This window comes from Schistocerca cancellata, chromosome 5 (assembly GCF_023864275.1).
Source record: "Schistocerca cancellata isolate TAMUIC-IGC-003103 chromosome 5, iqSchCanc2.1, whole genome shotgun sequence".
Lineage (NCBI taxonomy): Eukaryota > Metazoa > Arthropoda > Insecta > Orthoptera > Acrididae > Schistocerca > Schistocerca cancellata.
The window spans coordinates 102,907,661-102,928,682 of NC_064630.1; the positions used below are offsets into that span (position 1 = coordinate 102,907,661).

Sequence of the window (21,022 nt, forward strand, 5' to 3'; positions counted from 1 at the left end):
TAGAGGGGGATGTTGCAAGTAGCTTCTCAACTGACATCATGGGGCTGAGTGCACCCCGTATAAGTCCTGCCACTAAGGTAAAATATCTGCCAGTAAAGGAAATCAAACCTAAGTCCTCCACATGACAGCTGTCTACAATGACTGCTCATCTATGGAGGCATACTATAGGGCCTCTGCTGTTTAAACAATATACACAAATAATCTAGTGGATAACATCAAAAGTTTCATGTTGCTTTTTGCAAATGGTAATGTTGTCTATAGGAAGGTTGCAACACCAGACATCTGTAGCAAGATGCAGAAAGACTTCCTGAGAATTGATTGTTATTACATTGGATGGCTGTTGACTCTAATATTAAATATTGCAACAATAAAAATAAATGTGAGTAATTGAAGGGATCCAGTGCTATTTGATTAAAGTACTGATAATAATGCTTTGGAAAGAGTAAAAACTATATAGCACCACCTAGAAGTAATCATCTGAAGTGGTGTAAAGTGGAACAGAGACATAAAAGTAATTGTAGGCCAAGCAGCTGTCATATTGGGATTCATTGGAAGAAATGTGAGGAAATGTAGTTCACCCACAAAAGAAGTGTCTTCGAAAGCACTTGTTCAACCACTTCTTGAGTATTGTTCATCAGTCTGGGACCCTTACCAAGTAGGGTTAACAAAAGAGAGAATGAATATCAAATGAAGAGTGGTACATTTCATCATAGGACCATTTATTAAGTGTGAGAGTATCATGGAGGTGCTCAACAAACTCCAGTATCAGTCATTACAAAAGAGGCATTGTGTATGCTGGAGAGGGTTATTGTTGAAATTATGAGAGCAAGCATTTGAAGAAGAGTGTGCAACATATTGATTCACCAAAGTTTACTTGACAGTTGTTAATCCCATGTACAGGTCTCAAGTGTGAAGGGGAATAGGGAAAATGATAGTTGTACCAGAGGTGCCCTTTCCCACATATCTTAAGGTGATTTGCAGGTTATAGATATAAATGTAGAATTGTATCCAAGATCTCTGGATCTGAAGTCTGAAACTTACCCACTCAGCCAGTGCAATGCATAAAATGGAAATTTAATTTGTGAAATGAATGGAAGAAGAAATAATGGCTGGTCTGTAAATAACCTCATGATGTGAAGTTCTATTTACTTCCAACACATATATACACTACATGAAAAAAATACACATGCCACAGTAAAGTATGCCCAAACAGTGGCATCAATATGCAGTTTACCACTCCGCAGGCAACACAGGCATGTATTCTTGCATGTAAATGATCATAATGGTGCCAAATGGAATCCTTGTCCCAAGCACCTTGTGCCTTGTGTTTCAATTCGGCTATGGTTCTTCCAGGTACTGGAGAATGAGTAAGTTCCCTCTCCAACATCCCAAAAGTGTTCAGTTGATGAGAGATCTTGTGACCTTGCTGGCCAGGACAGTTATTGTATACCATGAAGACCACATTGTATCAAAGCACCCATATATAGATAGGCAATGTCCTGCTGAAAAAGCACATCTCTGTCCTGTTGAAGAAATAAGAGTTTCACAACATGTGCAACAAAGCAGGCACTGGTTACTTTATCCAGCAGAAACACATAACGTGACCACAAGTTGTAATTGATGGCCCCTCATATCATGAAGCCTGGGCTGGGACCTATGAGTCATGATACACTTCAGAATAGGCCTGTCTGTGCTGTACACGTTTACTTCTATCCTCATGTACAGAACCTACTCTCATCACTGAAGACAATGGAGTGCCACTCTCAACTCCTTCACAGCACCCGTGTTGCCATGTTTGGTAGTGTTGTGGGTGTCAGTGGTATCCTGGCCAGAGGCACATGTTATCTTAGTCCTGCTGCAAGCAGATGGTTTTCAGTCATCCTCAGTGACACATCATGTACAACACATGCAAGATTTCTTCCCCAGATGGTGTTCGGTCAGCTTCTATTATTCGCACAATGCATTGATCTTGATGTACATATGTACTGCAGGGACATCCAGAACCTGGTTTATAGGCATGGGAATGTTCCATAGACCTTTGCCGAAAACAGTGACATACCACCAATATATTGTGCTCATTATGTGCAGCAACCTGTCAATACATGTATTCAGCTTTCTGCAGGGCCATAATACAACCCTGTTCAAATTACTGAAGTTGTTCAACAAGAGTATATACTCATTGGCGTGACATGGTTGCATCTTAGAATGAATGTTGCAGATACTGTTCACCTCTCCACTCAGCCCAATTACTGCCTGCAGAGTCAAAACAGAGGGTACACAGACAGGCCTTCAGAGTGCCACCTGATCGCTGATGATCATGACAAATAAATCACTAACACTACAACCCTTCAGTATGCACATATTATACCCTAGTGACAGTGAACTCAGTCCTTGAATGTGTTGCTTTTTTTCTGACAATGTATAAAAGTATAAACCATTGTCCTAACTTGTGAAATTATTAGTTCCATCCTCAGAGAAGGATAAGCTATACTTTGGAGAAGGTTATGTCTTTATACATGGTATTACAAAACTTTGAGGGGTAGTAGAGAGTGTCATGAGGAGCAAATTGTGGATAGGAACCCATGTCCAGAATCATCATACAATGATGCTAACAAACCACAGATGGAATGTCTCACAATGTTGTTTGTAATTCAGTGATCCCAACTAATTGCCATGATTGCCATCGGACAAGATGGAGCTAGTTGCTGCATAGACAGGTCTTGTCTGTTATCAATGTGATGCTCTGTTGCCTTGGTGGATGATGTTTTCGGACACAGATTTCCATCTGCAGCCTACTTTTCCTTTGCACACTGAAAAAAACTGAAGATTTTAGAAGTTTCCAAGAGACTGCAGATGGAAACCTGTGTCCAAAATCATCGTCAACCAAAACAACAGAGTATTCATTCATAGCAGACAAGGCCTTTCTATGCAGCAGCTAGCTCCATCTTCTCTACTAGTGGTTGTGGCAATCAGTCATGATCACTGAATTACAAACAACATTGCAAGACATTCTGCTGCCAGTCTGTCAGTGTACAAAGTGGTGTTTGCTGCTGATGTACTGGCTTAATGGCAGGTGCTAGTATCTTTAACTTCAACACTCTGTAGCATCATTTGCTGATGTTTCCAGACAGGAGTTCCTGTCCTCAGTTTGTTCCTCAAGACAGCCTCTACAACCTCTTGGAATTTGATGGTATCATTTTGTAGCACCCTGCATATTGGCAGAAGTTTAGTGATAGATTGATAGTTAATTGTGCTGCATCCTATCAATATGCATTCTGGCTTGCTACACATTGAGACTGTGCTTTCATGATAAGATCTCCAGAACATGTTGTATTATTGAATCAATCATTCAAACAATTATTTCCATGTACTACCAGGATTCTACCACAGAACTCAAAGGTGCAGATTTGTATTGCAGTCTGTGGATCATTAAGAAGAGCTGCATACTTAACAACAGGATTTATCATATACTGCATATGTTTACATTTTTTAATTTCCGGATACTCACTAGGGAATTTATTTTTTATTTCAGGTATGGCACAGGGTCAAACTTTAGCCTTTACTACTCTGACTATGTTAAACTTTATGTTGATACAATTGGTGAAGTAGTACAAGCATTAGACACAACCAGACCATTTGTTTTCTCAAGTCCCTCCAATGGCCTAAAATCCATAGAAGAGGGATATGTTTCTCAGACACCAGGGGATTCCTTGTATGGTGATGGTAAGCAAAATAAGATTTGTTCATTATGAAAGCTTATATTTTCTTTTACACAGGCTGGATGTTAACATTTATATGTAAATTAACAGAAAGGCATACTGAAGCAACACTTAAAACCATTAAATGTAAAAGTAATATTACATTAACTACTTACAATTAATGAAGTACAAGGAGTACCAAGAATTTTACACAGAAAGAGGTCATTAATTATGGAAATATGATGTACATTTTATAATCTCATTTTTATCTGTGTGTTGGAGCTGCCCACAGTTGAGCACTGTATGTAACTAAGAAAGTAAAACATAGAAAAGTTTAAATACAGGTACAGCTAGGTACACATATAGGAGAATAATAAGCTCAAAATAATAAGACAAACTGTGACCCAAATTTTCATAATCAATAGCTCATTGCTCATTCCTCAGTTCCAATAACCTTCTCTTTGTGTCCACCCCTCCTCTTTTCTTAAGTGAGTGAGCATTGGTATTAGACCGCAGAGGTGCCACCACTGGGATAAGTTACCCAAAAATCTCAGATTCTGCCTGATTTACACTTAAAAATTTCCTTCATTGTATTGACTTTGAGATAGGTCACACAATATTGTCACAAGGAATATTTATCACATATAAGCATGCAATAAGAATATTGTGTAAAGCTGGTGCCTGAACATCTTGCAAAAGCATCTTGAGTGACCTGTGGTGTACCTGTTGCTTCAAATGTGGGGTCTTTACTATATCTATATAAAAATTGCTCACTACATACTTCCCACACTGTTTTTGAAGACTTTATCTCCAAAACTGTAATAATTTCTTTCAATGCAGAAATTGTTATCTCATTTACACCACATTTTAGGAATAAATTCTCCACAGTATTTGTGACTTAACATGTAATACATATATCTCACATTAAGTACATTAACCAATCATATTAATGTAACATCATAATGTTTCCATATACAAGGTCAGTATTCATCTCAAAAGTTTATCTAGATTTCATTTTAACATTTTTATATTCTTGATGTAATACTTTCTGGGAAGTCTGTGCATCTGCAGAGCAGGAAGGCAATCTATGGAATATTTATTACTATGTCCGAGCAGCTATTTCCTCTTGCTAAGTTCCCAGGACCATCATCACATGCTGAAAATGCCCATCATCCCTCAGTAATGCTCACCACATTCAAAATAAAAATAGAACCAACATACAAAATGTGCTCAGTTATACTAGACATTTTATTTTATGTTATTAGTTTCTTACTACATAAATTACTTATGTTGCAATTCTTATTCATGGTAAGAAGATGCCTCAAAAACCTTGTGGTTTTTATGCTTACATGGCTGTGCATTTGTTCCCTAATGATACTTGCAGTTAATAATAATAGCAAATGAAGGATAAACTGTGCTATTCACAATCACAATACTAGAAGCAAAAATTACCTGTTTAGACTACGCATCCTTAGATAGGGTTCAGCATGGAATTTTGTGATAAAAACAGGTTAACAATATATGTTAAGCAAGAAATTGAAAGTCTCCATAGTTTCAAAGATGAAGTTATCTTATTAGACACTCCTATAACTTATCATATTGGAACCTAGTGGAGTAAATTCTAATTAATTTTAATTTTTGAATTAAATGAGGTTTGACTTTGCCAGTACTGTTGTGGCTGTAGAGTTCATTGTAAAGTTACATAAATATTTCATTTGAAGTGTTAGACATAAACAATAACTGAATAGCATAAGAGGAGCAAGTGGTGAATTTTTTCAAAATAGCTGTTTTATTTATATATGTAAAGTAACTGCCATATTTACCAATGTGAGTGGATTATCACTATTTACAACATATTGTGAGTATACTTTATAGAAGTTTTCTGTGGTGTCTGCTTAGCATAACTTGAACTTATCTTGAATGAAGGTGCTACAAACTGTTGGTGTTGTGATTGTCAGTCCACAGACTGGTTTGATGAAGCACTTCCCTTGTCTGTTATATGCAAGTCTCTTCACCTTTGCATAACTATCACAAGTTGAACCTGCTTACTTAGGTGAGCCTAGGTCTCCTCCAACAATTTATATTTCCCCTCCATCCTTCCCTCCCCCCCCCCTCCCATGTTTCCTTCATTATCAAATTAACTATTGTAATTGAGATATTCTATGTTTTTCTGGTAAAAGTATAAATTTTAATGCAGGAAAATTAGTTATACAACATGGTAACACATATTTTTGTAAAAAATAGTGTCAATATACTTAATATAAATTAATGCACTTTGTACAAACCTTGCACCTTGGTAGTTCTGCATTGCAAAGAAAAGAAGAAAGCAGTAGATGGAGTAAGTGAAACCATAACAAAGAGTAAGCAACTCGTGAAATTCCCTGAGAGATTAATTCTGGGTGCTTTACTGAAGCTCAAATCCAGACTGTTGCTGGCAAGGTATTTTGTAAATTCTGGCCTTCTGCAAAAACAAATTGTCCTTCACTGATCCCAGAAGGTCTGCAGTCTTAGATGATGGGTGAAAAAAGATTTTCATTTGAAATTTACACACGATTCTTGCTATCTTAAGTGTAACTTTGTCAACAAAAGGAAGAAAAGCCAAAAATTTTTCTGGCATGTTCTCCTCTTCATACATTTCCTGGTTTTTGGTTTTAACTTATAGTGCCCTGTTCATCTGCTGGGTAAAATATTTGGTGGTCACCAGCAAATGAGTAGTTGGCTCCTGTTTACCAAATGTCAGACGTCAGCTGCGCGGCAGCAGTTACTCACTGGCAGTGTTCGTGCCTCATGTTGATAGTGCAGTCTGTTGGGCTCTGATTGCTGGCAGCCAAGATGGGGAAGCCTGAGTCCATCCTCTGTATTCATGTTCTTAGGATGTTTAAGTATTTTGAAGGCCTCTCTGATTTTGCATTTCTTCATAACCAAATGCTTGGCCAACACACAGGCTTTGCTGAATTTTATTTCTTTTCCACAATCTTACTGATGTTCTGCCACTCCAGATTTATCGTGTTGCCCTAGATGAATATAGCACTCCTGTTTCTGAATGCACATTGCTATTGGCCTGCCAATCTTGCTGATGTGTGCCTCTCCACATTCGCATTTGACATTGTAAACGTCTGCAGTGTGTGATGCATCAACCTTGTCTTAAGTGGAGTCTAGCACGTCCTGGATCCTGTGACCACTATAGAAACCCCATCCCAGCGAATGTGTTTGCCTATTCAGTTAGTAACATTTTTCACATAAGGTACGTGCACTGCTGGCTGCAGTTTGTCTATTTCCTGCTTATCATGCTTACTTGTATTCGTCAACAAGGCTGTGTGGATCGACTTATGGCTGTAGCCATTGGCTAGAAACATTGTGCATAGCCTTTTAAGCTTAGGTGTTATGTTTTGAGCATCACTTAGGTGCTGCACATGGATTTCCAAAGAATGGATGACCAAGTTCTTCTGCGCTGGGTGGTGGTAGGATTGGGTGTGCAGATACCTGTCTGTATTTGTAGGCTTGAGATATTCTCTGTGCCCCAGTGTGCCCTCCATTGTCCTGTATACTTCATTATCTAGAATTGGACTTGCAACATTCTCCTCTTCTTCAAGCTTGAACTGTATTTTCCCATGAATGTGGTTCAAATATTCATGAAACTTGTGTAGTTCTGTTCCACCAGGAGGACATATAGCGAATGTGTCGTCCATGTATCTGAACCAGCATTGTGGGCATAAAGGAGCTGAACCGAAGGGCTGTTGCTTCAAAGGCTTCCATGAATGTCAGCTGCCAGTGGAGATGGGGGAGACCCCATTGATATGCCATCTGTCTGCTTGTAGTATTTTCCTTGCCATTTGAAGTATGTTGAACTCAGTCACAACTCAACCAGGTTGCTTATGTCTGGTGGGACATGCTCCTGAAGGATGTAGATAGTTTCACCCACTGGCACATTCATAAATAGTGACTTCACGTCAAAGTTGATCATGATTTTCATAGGTAAAACTGTTTCTCGCTCTAGGCTTTCTATAAAGTGTGTCGAGTTCTTTACATCTTGCCAACTAGATGTCTTATTTTGTGGGCTAGATACTTTGTCAAATTGTAATCCGGCAAATTGATCCCATTCATATTGGCTTGAAAGGACAACTTTCCTTGTGTATCTTTGGAACACTGTAAATTCAGGGGTGACTGGTAATCTGGGAATAAGACCCTTGGCTATGTCAGCATCAATTCTCGAGTCCTTAATCGAGGCCTCCATCTTTCGAATTATCTTCACAGTAGGGTCCACCCTTAGTTCTCTGTAGATTGGATCATTTAATAATTCTTTCATCTTGTCTTCACGCTGCACAGTGTCTAAGATGACTATAGCATTGTCTTTCTCTGCTTTTATTATTGTCACTTAGAAGAAGGTGTAATTAGATGAATGATGAACACTAACTTCACTTAACAAAGGTTTATTCAGCTCTTGCACATACAAGAGTGAACTGCCTCTGGCCAGAACACAAACAGTATATATACAGCTACAGAACATTCGAGAACAATGATTCTTGCCATTTGTTGATACCTCTATAATGTACTCAAACTGAATACAGAAATTAAAATTGTACAGTTCAGATGAGTTTTGAGTTCATGACCCTCTGTACAACAGTTTAGTATCATAACCACTACACCATGGCATTACTCAACTTCTTCTGTGACATTGCTCCCTCCTTAAGTGAACAGCGTTTCAGTGTACATCCTCCTAGTCCAGGAATGAGTCATCAGTCCTGCATACTCCGACTCCCGATCACTAATAATCGCCCTGGTGGTGATCTTCTTAGAACTTCTTTTGCCGCTATGCTCTTTGTCACCTTTCCTGTCACTGGAGCTCCAAATTTACCCTGGGAGGCAGGATCCTTGCAGGGCTTCATTTGAAGGATGTGGACTGTATCTCTGATCTTCTGTTGTCTTGTGTCAGGGTTGGAATCTTCAACTTCATGAGTAACATCAGACAACTGTCTTACAACCTTATATTGTCCAAAGTATCACCTGAGGAGCTTCTCAGAGAGACCAACCTTCTGAACATTGCAGCGTGCAGATTGGAGCTAACTGCCGAACTTCCTCATCTCTGGTTAACACCTGGCCGATGTAGTCGTCATCAACATCATCAGGATGTAATGGAAACACAGTGTCCATCATTGTAGTCACTTCACACCCATGCACCAGGAAAAATGGTGTAAATCCTGTGGTGTCTTGTTTGTCACGAAAGGTAGCATCTCATCCCAGTTGCTCTGCTCAACACTGACGAACATAGATAGCATTTTGGCCAAGATCTTATTAAGGTGTTCAGTAAGCCCATTAGTTTGCGGATGGTAGGCAGTCACCATGTGATGAGTAATGTTGCACCAACGGTTTATCTCTGTCACAAGATTCGCTTGAAAAACTTTCCCTCAATCCGTAAGTAACGACCTTGGGGCACCGTGTTTTAATACAATGTCTTCCATGATGAATTTGGCTACCTCAAATGCTTTGGCTGTTTTCACGGCTTTTGTAATGGCATAGCATGTCAAATAATCAGTGCAAACAATAATCCCTCTATTGCCACTTGTAGACATTAGAAATCATCCGAGGAGGTCAATCCCAACATGCTGGAAAGACGTTTCGGCTGGTGCAATCGGTATGAGTTGGCCAGGTTATTTCTGAGGAACTGCCTTTTTCCTCTGGAATTCTCAACAGTGTGACACATAGTGATGGACACTCCTAAATAAACCTGGCCAGAAAAATCTCTTGCGGATTCTATGATAGGTCTTAATAAATCCTAAATGTCCGGCCACAGGTATATCATGATATTTCTGTAGAACATCTAAGCGCATGTGTTTAGGAATCACTGGTAGCCACCTCTTTCCAAACAGATCAAAGTTTTTCTTGCAAAGTAATCCATTAACTAACTTTAATTGTCCTTTCACATCCTCTGACCAATTTAAGGCAAGCATAATTTGTGATATCTTGGCATCTTTCTTCTGCTCAGCAGAGAGATGTTTTCTTCCACTTTTGTACACTATGGTAATGTCATACTCTTGAAGACGTAGTGCCCACCTGGCGAGTCATCCTGTTGGATCCTTAAGGCCTGTCAGCCAACAAAGTGAATGATGGTCAGTAACAACTGTCAATGACCTTCCATAGAGATACTGTCAAAATCTGCACATGGCCCGGATCACGGCAGGACATTCTCTTTCTGTAGGTGAGTAGTTTCTCTCAGCTTTTGTAAGTGTCCTAGAAGCATAGGCTATGACCTTCTATTTTCCATCCAAAATTTGCACCAGAACAGCACTGACCCCATACCCACTGGCATCTGTGAGTAGTTCTGTAGGTGCTCTCTCATCATACAGACCTAGGGTCAGTCATCAAAGCTTTTCGCAGCACATCAAAAGTATCTTGTTGAGCACTACCCCAGATAAATTTAGCATCGGCTTTTAACAACTTTTGGAGTGGCCTGGCTTTGATACAAAAGTCTTTGATAAAATGGTAATAAGAACATAATCTAAGGAAGCTTCTCACATCTCTAATACTTTTAGGAATAGGAAATTCCGTTATACCATTTCTGGGTCTGGCTGCACACCTTTGTTTGACACAAGGTGTCCAAGTATTTTGATTTCTTTTGCTGCAAAGAGACACTTTCTTGGATTAAGTTTCAGTCTGCCTTGTTGGAGACACTTAAGAATGGCCCTCAGTCTTTTTATATGTTCACCAAATGTCTCTGAGAACACTATAATGTCATCTAAATAACAAATACACATCATCCACTTGAGGTGACTTACAAGATTATCCATCATCCATTTAAAAGTTGCTGGTGCATTACACAAACCAAATGGCATTACCTTAAACTCATACAGGCTCTCAGAGGTGATGAATGCAGTTTTATCATGATCAGCCTCATCTTCTTCGATTTGCCAGTACCCTGAGTACATGTCCATGATTGCGAAAAACTTAGCCCCCTTCAGACAATCTAGTGTATCTTCAATTTGTGGAAGAGGGTAAACATCCTTTTTAGTTATCTTATCAAGCTTCCTGTAATAAACACAAAAGCGCCAACTGCCATCCTTCTTCCTGACGAGGACCACTAGAGACGACCATGGGTTCTGTGAAGGCTGAATGATGTCATTCTTCATCATTTTCTCTACCTCGTCGTGAATTATTTGACATTCCGTTTCTGACACATGGTATGCTCTCTGGCTTGTGGTTGATTGTCTCCAGTGCTAATCCAGTGCTTCACCATCAATTTGTCTAATTTGCTCTTCTCTTGTGGATTGAAGCATTCAGAGAACTCTTGAAGAATGGCAGGTAGCTTCTTTTGTTGTTCCTTAGTAAGATCTGGTGATAGTTGAGCTAGATCTTGTCTCATAGTGGTAGCGCTAATTTCGCTCATAGACTTTGCTTCAGAGGTTTCTATGATGCTCAGCTGTTCTGCAATTAACAGCTCAGTGTTTGCTATGCACATATGTCTTGGAAGGATCTGTGGTTCTCAGCAACAGTTAACTATCCACTATTCACCAAATCTGTTTTTAAATGAGATGACAGAGGCTGGGATGACCAAGTTATTCTTCAGTAGTATGCTTCTCTTACATTCCACTACAAGATCCATGGGTTGATACATGTAACAGTTACCTTCCTAGCACTGACTGCAGGAATGATCACCTCATCCAGCACACATAGTCTCCACACACTTGGATGTGCATCTTCCTGTCCACAGTATCTCAGCTCATCTAGCATAATCTTCGAGCGACCACAATCTATAATTGCGTGAGAAGCTTTCAAAAAGTCCCATCTGAGAATGACGTCATGACTACACTCTTATAAGACGATGAATTCTAAGGGCTGTGTGTGGCCACTTATACCCACGTGAATGGTACATCTTCCTGTAGGTTTTACGTATTTCCCATTAGCCACTGTCAGCAGAGATGTTTTGCTGTCAACGAATATAGTTTTCTGCAACTGGTGATGGTACTTCTCTGAAATGACTGAATATCTTGCTCCAGAGTCCACAAGAGCTTGGACTGGTAGGCCATCCATGAGGATATTGATGTAGTTCCCTATCATTTTTTTGTGGTCGACAGCAGATGATTTTTCCCTTCAGTTTCCTCACCTCCAAGGAAGGTCACACCCTTTAGTTTTCCAGGTTGCAGTGGCTTGAGCTTCTAAACAGTGATGGAGACCTTGATTGGCACGCTGGGGAGCATCCTCTCCAGCAGCTACCTTGTGGCGATTGTGACCTACATCATTCTGCACCCACATCCTCTTGTTCCTATTTGTCGTCCCAAAGTTGGCGTCAGCTAAGATCAGTCTGCTGTCTTACGGCACGGGCATCATCAGATATCCGCCACCTTCCTTGACAATAGCACACCACATGTCCTGGTCATCCGCAGTGGAAACATACTGGTTAGTTATCCTGGGTCCTCCAGACGTCGGTCTTCCTTGGTGCCCAAACAGGTTCCTCATGCGGCATTGTAGATGATAGATATCAAAATAGATGACAGAAGGTTAGAAAACAATTATAATCACTCAAAAGAGGAAAGGCCACTGGACGTGATGGGATATCAGTTTGATTTTACACAGAGTATGTGAAAGGACTTGCCCACCTTCTTGCAGCGGTGTACCGTAGGTCTCTAAAAGAGTGTAGCTTTCCAAAAGATTGGAAAAGGGCACCGGTCATCCACATTTTCAAGAAGGGACATCGAACAGATGTGCAGAATTATAGACCTAGATCTCTAATGTCAATCAGTTGTAGAATTTTGGAACATGTATTATGTTTGAGTAGGATGACTTTTCTGGAGATTAGAAATCTACTCTGTAGGAATCAGCATGGGTTATGGGTTTCAAAAAAGATGATCGTGTGAAACCCAGCTCGCACTATTAGTCCAAGAGACTCAGAGGGCCATAGACATGGGTTCCCAGGTAGATGTCATGTTTCTTGACTTCCGCAAGGTGTTTGATACAGTTCCCCACAGTTGTTGAATCAACAAAGTAAGAGCAGATAGACTGTCATACCAGTTGTGTGATTGGATTGAAGAGTTCCTAGATAACAGAACGCAGCATGTCATTCTCAATGGAGGGAAGTCTTCCAAAGTGAGAGTGACTTCAGGTGTGCCACAGGGGAGTGTCGTAGGACCATTGCTATTCACAATATACACTACTGGCCATTAAAATTGCTACACCATGAAGATGACATGCTAAGGACAAGAAAATTTAACTGACAGGAAGAAGATGCTGTGATATGCAAATGATTAGCTTTTTAGAGCAGTCACACAAGGTTGGCGCCGGTGGTGACACATACAACATGCTGATATGAGGAAAGTTTCCAACCAATTTCTCATATACAAACAGCAGTTGACCAGCATTGCCTGGTGATACGTTGTTGTCATGCCTCGTGTAAGGAGGAGAAATACATACCATCACGTTTCCGACTTTGATAAAGGTCGGATTGTAGCCTATTGAGATTGCAGTTTATCGTATCATGACATTGCTGCTCGCGTTGGTCGAGATCCAATGACTTTTAACAAAATATGAAATCGGTGGGTTGAGTAGGGTAATATGGCTAGCAGTCGAGATGACAGGCATCTTATCTGCATGGCTGTAATGGATTGTGCAGCCACGTCTCAATCCCTGAGTCAACAGATGGCAACGTTTGCAAGACAACAATCATCTGCACGAACAGTTCGACGACATTTGCAGCACCATGGACTATCAGCTCGGAGACCGTGGCTGCAGTTACCCTTGACGCTGCATCACAGACAGGAGCGCCTGCAATGGTGTACTCAACGATGAACCTGGGTGCACGAATGACAAGACATCATTTTTTTGGATGAATCCAGGTTCTGTTTACAGCATCATGATGGTCGCATCCATTTTGGTGACCTCACACTGAATGCACATTGGAAGTGTCTATTCGTCATCGCCATACTGGCGTATCACTCGGCGTGATGGTATGGGGTGCCATTGGTTACATGTCTCGGTCATCTCTTGTTTGCATTGACAGCACTTTGAACAGTGGACGTTACATTTCAGATGCGGTATGACCTGTGGTTCTACCCTTCATTCGATCTCTGCAAAACCCTACATTTCAGCAGGATAATGCACGACCACATGTTGAAGGTCCTGTACGGACCTTTCTAGATACAGAAAATGTTCTACTGCTGCCCTGGCCAGCACATTCTCCAGATCTATCACCAATTGAGAATGTCTGGTCAGTGGTGGCTGAGCAACTGGCTCGGCACAATACGCCAGTCACTACTCTTGATGAACTGTGGTATCATGTTGATGCTACATGGGCAGCTGTACATGTACACCCCATCCAAGCTCTGTTTGACTCAGTGCCCAGGTGTATCAAGGCTGTTATTAGGGCCAGAGGTGGTTGTTCTGGGTACTGATTTCTCAGGATCTATGCACCCAAATTGTGTGAAAATGTAATCGTATGTCAGTTCTAGTATAATATATTTGTCCAATGAATACCCGTTTATCATCTGCATTTCTTCTTGGTGTAGCAATTTTAATGGCCAGTAGTGTACATAAATGACCTTTGGATAACATTGGAAGTTCTCTGAGGCTTTTTGCTGATGATGCTGTAGTATATCGAGAGTTTGTAACAATGGAAAATTGTACTGAAATGCAGGAGGATCTGCAACGAATTGACTCATGGTGCAGGGAATGGCAACTGAATCTCAATGTAGACAATTGTAATGTGCTGCGAATTCATGGAAAGAAAGATGCTGTATTATTTAGCTACAATGTAGCAGGTCAGCAACTGGAAGCAGTTATTTCCATAAATTATCTGGGAGTAGGCATTAGGAGTGATTTAAAATGGAATGACCATATAAAATTAATCGTTGGTAAAGCAGATGCCAGACTGACATTCATTGGAAGAATCCCAAGGAAACGCAGTCCAAAAACAAAGGAAGTAGGTTACAGTACACTTGTTTGCCCACTGCTTGAATACTGCTCACCGGTGTGGGATCCATACCAGATAGGGTTGCCAGAAGAGATAGAGAAGATCCAACGGAGAGCAGCATGCTTTGTTACAGGATCATTTAGTAATTTCAAAAACGATATGGAGATGACAGATAAACTCCAGTGGCAGGTTCTGCAAGAGAGATGCTCAGTAGCTCGGTCCGGGCTTTCGTTGAAATTTCGAGAACATACCTTCACCGAGGAGTCAAGCAGTATATTGCTCCCTCCTATGTATATCTCGTGAAGAGATCATGAGGATAAAATCAGAGAGATCAGAGCCGACACAGAGGCATACTGACAATCTTTCTTTCCACGAACAATACGAGACTGGAATAGAAGGGAGAACCGATAGAGGTACTCGAGGTACCCTCTGCCACACACCATCAGGTGGCTTGCAGAGTATGGATGTAGATGTAGATGTAGATTGTAAGAACATAACTTCACCTGGATCTTGACTTTTTCGCCATTTTAAAGGGAACTGAAGAACAAGAGACTGGGTTCAATGTGTGTTCCACTTCCTCCCTTATGAACTCTTGAAGCATCTTGGTTTCTTGCTCACCATGCAATTCAAGTGCCTTATGTACTTTCTCTCTCACTATATGATGAGAAACATTTGTGAAATCAGTTGATTCCTCCAGCACAGATATCGATACAATGTTTAGAAGCTGTTCAAACTTCTTGTGAGTAATTCTTTTATGATACATTGTCTAAATATACTGCCCCCATATTATGAAGTCATCTGCTGTCGAAACCTCCTTCAGGAGTAAGGCTTGATACATGTCCTCAGCAACACCCTTCATGAGATGTGCAACCTTACTTCCGCCTTCATTCTAGGATCCACTATTTTACGCAACTCCAAGACACCTTGAATGTAGGATGCTGTGGTTTCTCCTGGATGCTGTGCCCTGTGCATTAATTTATCTTCAGTCTTGCACTTCTGTCATTGTGTGTCACCGAAATACTTGCACAGTTCCACCTGGAATACTTCCCAGCTTGTAAACTTCTCCTCGCTGTTCTCATACCATTGCTTGGCAGTGCCCTACAAGTAGAAAAATACATTAGCCAAACACACAGTGTCATCCCATTTGTTAAATTTGGCTATACTCTCATATACCTTCAGCCATTTGTTTGGATTTTAGCCATCTTCGCAAGAGAACCTGGAAGGATGTCTCTTGTGGTGGCACACAGTTGCTGTCATCGTAATGTCCTCTTCTTCTTCTGTCTCCGGTAGATTGTGATCTGCTGAATATAGCTTGAACTCGGGTTACTTGCCATGTAAACAGCGGCTCTGTCATGGCCTGATGGGAGCCACTGTTTCATTGATAATGTGTGCTATCACAAGTTCCAACACCTGGCATCTCCACCAGAATAATGTCACATAGAAGAAGGTGTGATTAGATGAATGATGAACACTAACTTCACTTAACGAAGGTTTATTCAGCATATGCACATACAAGAGTGCAGAGCAAACTACCTCTGGCCAGAAGACATACAGTATATATACAGCTATAGATCATTCCAGTACTATGATTCTTGACATTTTTGGATACCTCCAGAATGTACTCAGACCGAATATAGAAATTAAAATTGTACAGCCCAGGTGAGTTTTGAACTCAACAGTTTAGTCCCATAACCACTACACCATGGTGCTACTCAACTTCTTCTGCACCAATATCACAATTTGGTCACTGTTGTTCAGTTCCATGATAGCTGCCCTTCCCTCTCAGCTAAGGTTGTGTTTCAGTGGCTTGGCACATAGTAGAACTCGGGCGGTGTCCTGCATAATTTTCTCAGCTTCTGTGGCATATGTGTGCTGGAGTGCACACATTCAACTAGAAAGATAAGTTTATAACAATGCACCTAAAGGGTAACTGTACACGGGTGATGTACATTATCTTTCTAGAGTTAATAATATATAAATCACTTTTTGACAATATAATATAATTGGATAGATAAAAAGTTTACTCACCAAATGGTGGCAGGAGAACACACATATAAAAAAACGTTTTATGCATGCAAGCTTTCGGAGCCAGTGGCTCCTTCTTCTGGGAAAGTGTTGAAGGGGAAGGAAGAGGGGTGAAGGAAAACGATTGGGCAGGTTTAGGAAAAGGGGTAGAATTCAGAAAAGTCATCTAGTGAGGACTTACCAGATGGGATGAGAAGGAAAGACTGATTGTTGGGGACTGCACAGGATGAGATTTGAAAACTTGAGAGCTTAAAGATGGAAGACAGGGTAATATACAATTTAGAGTTTACTGCTAAAACACTGTGCTTGAGTTAATAAGTGTGAAAAGTTAAGTGCATTGTATGTAATAGAGCTAGGAGGGGACAGCAAAAAATAGGGAGGTCAGAAAATGAAAAATGTAGAAAACTAAAATGGAGTGAACAAAGGAGAAGTTACTGTGAAGAAATGCCGAGATGGAGGAAATTAACATTAATTTATGTCAGGACATGTGGCACTAGTTCCCACCTGTGGAGTTATGAAAAACTGGTGTCTGGGGGAAGACTCCAGATGACACATATGATGAAACAGGCACCCAAGGTCATGACTGCTATATTATGGAGCATGTTCTGCAACGGCTTATAGTGTGTTTCTGGTACACACCCTCTGCCTATGCCTATTCATCCTAACTGATAACTTGCTGGTCATCATGCTGATGTAAAAATCCAAGCAGTGTTTACGTAACAGCTGGTATATGAAGTGTCATTTTACAGGTGGCTCTCTCTTTGACAGTATATGTTTTGCCAGTTACAGGGCTGGTATAGGTGGTGGTAGGAGGGGGTGTAGGCCAAGTCTGACAGTGGGGATGGTCACAAGGTTAGGAGCCTTAGAGTAGGAGATGGTTGCAGAAGGAGCATAGGGTCTGCCAAGGATATTTTGGAGATTGGGAGGGTGATGAAAAGCTATTCTAGACACGGTGGGCAAAATCTCAGACAGTATGGACCTAATTTCAGAGCATGATTTTAGGAAGTTCAAACTTTTTTTTTAACTGGCTGGTGGGGTAATTATGACCAGTGAAAAATATGGTGAGAATGGTGGTGAATTGCTGTAAAGAGTGTGCATCCAAACAAATACATTTGCTTTGCATACCAAGGCTGTGTGGGAGGGAACAGTTGACATGGAAAGGATTGAAAGTGTCAAAATGTAAGTACTATTGTTTGTTGGTAGGTTTAATGTGGACAGAAGTGTGTAGCTGGCCTTCTGTGTGGCTGAGATTAACATCAAGGAAAGCGACATGGGTTTCGGAATATGACCATGTGAAATTTAAATGGGAGAATGTATATAGAGATTCCAGAAATTTTAAAAGGTGAGCCTCACCATGAGTCTGCATGGCAAAGATGTCATCAATGTGTCTAAACAAAACCAGGGGCTGAAGTGTTATGGATCCTAGAACAGCCCCATCGAAGTGACCCATGAAAAGATTGGCACAAGAAGGAGCCATCATTGTTCCTGTGGCTGTACCCCTGGGCTGTTTGTATGTCTGCCCCTCAAATTTGAAGTAGTTGTCGGTAAGTATAAAGTTATTTAAGGTGAGCAGGAAGGGTGTCATACATTTGGAATCAGGTGGGCACTGACAGGAAATGTTCAGCAGCAGACAGACTGTGTATGTGGGGGATGTTAGTATAGAAGGAGGTGGCATCAGTTGTGACAAGCAAGCTGTGTGGTGGGAGTCAGACAAACACATATACTCATGCATTCAGTTATCCAAATTTTCAATTATCCAAATGACTTATGACATCAATTACTTTAGTTAATTGAATCTCCACTGTATTACATGCACAGACAGAAGAAATGGACTCACTTGGGTTATTTCTTCATGTTTCCTTATGTGATGATAATGACCCTGTGTTTTTGGAGCACAGCTGCCATGTCATGCAAGAGAAACTAAAAGCATTAAGAGAAGACAGGGCAAAGATACTTAATGGAAATCAGATATTACTACACAAATTGTGTTTGGTGACAAAGGAATTAGATGCTGCTCAAGCAGGAATTCAGAAGTTGCAAAAGGAATGTTCTTGATCTCTCCTATCATCAACAGTTTACACCACTCAGCTGCATTTAAATTTGGAGAAACTGTGCTGACCAGCATCACTGCACTACTCCCAGCCCTCCAGTTGCTCAAGAAGCTCTGCATCTGACTCCTGATAAATTAGCTGCAGTGAAAAAGGAGATGGATGAACTGTTAATTCTGGGAATAATCCATGGATGGGCATCACTGCTGCACCTTGTAAAGAAGGAAGATGGTACATGGAGGCCGCACAGTGATTATCATGCATTAAATGCAGTCATTGTTCATGACTGTTATCCTATACTGAACTTTGAGTATTTTGTGAGTACACTTGCTCAAGCAATAGTTATTAGTGTAATAGGCAAGGCCTATCACAGATTCCTGTGGCACCCCAGCACATTCAAAACACTGAAGTTATTGTGCCTTTGTGTTATTTGAATAATTGTGTATACCTCATGGTTTGAAAAATGCCACAAAAACCTGGTCAGCATTTGAGTACAGAGTATCATGTGGACATGATTTTTGTTCTGCTTACTTAGACAATGTGTTTATGTTGTCCAATACAATTTCAGAACAGGAGGAACATTTGCAGCTGACTTTCAATAGATGCAAATTAGTTTTGAATGTAGGCAAATGGGCATTTTATCAGCAAAAGGCACAGTTTTTAGGACACACAGTTTTCACATCTGACATTTGTCTGTTCCAAACTGTGGTTGAAGCAATACACATGCCTCATGCTGAGGAGTTTCAATAATAGAAAAGGTTCCCAGTGACAGTTCATTTGTATAAAAAACATTTGCCCCATGAAATGGCTATGCAGCCACCTTTGGCTGCTGTTTTGGCAGGCCACAACACTAATAGTGTGGCTATGCTCTCACCTGGACTCCAGATACCTTACAAGCCCTTGGCCAGGTGAGAGCAACCTTACTGTTGGCCCACCCTGTACACACTGCACTTCTTGTAGTCATCATCAGCATGAGACAACTACCTATTGGTGCAGCTCTACACCAAAAAGTAAATGGATCATGGTAATCACCTGGCTTCTTCTAGCAAAAACTGACCACTGCCCAAACAGAGTGGAGCTTGTGTGATAGAGAAAATTACAATTTAGAAGACTATAAAAACTTTTCCAACCTTATGGGAAGTCATGACTGTTTATTGTTTTCATGGAACATAAACCAGTTGTTTTTATTTTTGCAAAACTGATGGAATCTTTTATCCCTGGTCAGTTCCGTCAGCTCGAATTCATTAGCCAAACCTGCAAAATGTGGCAGATTATTTTTCGTGAGTCAATGCTATATCTGGTATCGCTGACTATGGTAAGTTTGTGCCAGCACAACCCATCAACACACACAAATACAGAACTGAGATCAGGTTTGAAGCTCAGGAAACTGCTCTTCCAAGGATCAAAAACTCAGTTGTGATGTGATGTTACCAAACAACAATCTTAACCCTATGTGGCTTCTACTTCCCAAAAAATATGTTCAACATGTTACATACTACCACTCATCCAGCAGCTAATAACATGACTAGAATAGTTACAGATAGATATGTGTAGCCATATGTGAAAAAAAAGGACTGTCACTTGCAGGTCAGGGCACGTATGGCGTATCATGAGGCAAAGGTTGGCAGACATGTAATAAATCTTTTGGATGCTTCCCTGAACCCAAGCAGTGATTTTCCCATGTGCAAATCTACTTAGTGAGCCCACTACCTCCAGTGGAAGGTTAGTTTTCACAGTGATTGGCCAATACAATATTATGATTGCCAACATTCCTGTGGTGAACAATTTATAAAACTTTCTTAGCATATTGTATTGTGCATTGGTTATCTTCATCAGGATAGGCAGTTTGAATCAGCACTATTCCACAAACTCTCCAAGTTTTGCAATTAATAACACCATCACATCACACACTATCAATAGAATGGTAGAACCATTGCAGAGGACTCTTAAAGTGGTACTCTTGTGCCATGATACTTCCTGGGGAACAGTACTTCCATTATCCCTACACAGACTCTGCACAGCGGTCAAATTAAACATTGTTTATATAGTTTGTTCATGGTTAACCACTGTGGCTACCATTGGAATTTTTGGTGCATCAACAAGAACCTTCCGCACAGGATATCTCATTCTTTTGACAACAGGTGAAGCACCTCATTTCTAAGTTCTGTCAAAGTCCAGCATCTCACCAAGCAGATGCCAATATTTTTATTCACGAAGACTTGCATATGAGTTTCCATTTAATGTTGATGATGGATGCGGTTAGTTCACCACTACAGTCATCTTACTCCAGACGGTATCAGATTGTAGTACACAATGAGTAGGCAGTGAAAATTCTTCTAAATGACAAACCTACT

The 21,022-nt window shown here is 40.6% G+C and overlaps 1 protein-coding gene across 1 annotated transcript in view; it reads left to right on the forward strand.

The window, feature by feature from the left end:
- LOC126188176 (beta-mannosidase-like) overlaps nt 1-21,022 on the forward strand; it is a 317,638-nt gene that overhangs the window by 223,427 nt on the left and 73,189 nt on the right. The window contains exon 9 of the mRNA XM_049929697.1: nt 3,533-3,723. Within this exon, the coding sequence (XP_049785654.1) occupies nt 3,533-3,723 (191 nt within the window). The remainder of the gene's footprint in view (nt 1-3,532; nt 3,724-21,022) is intronic.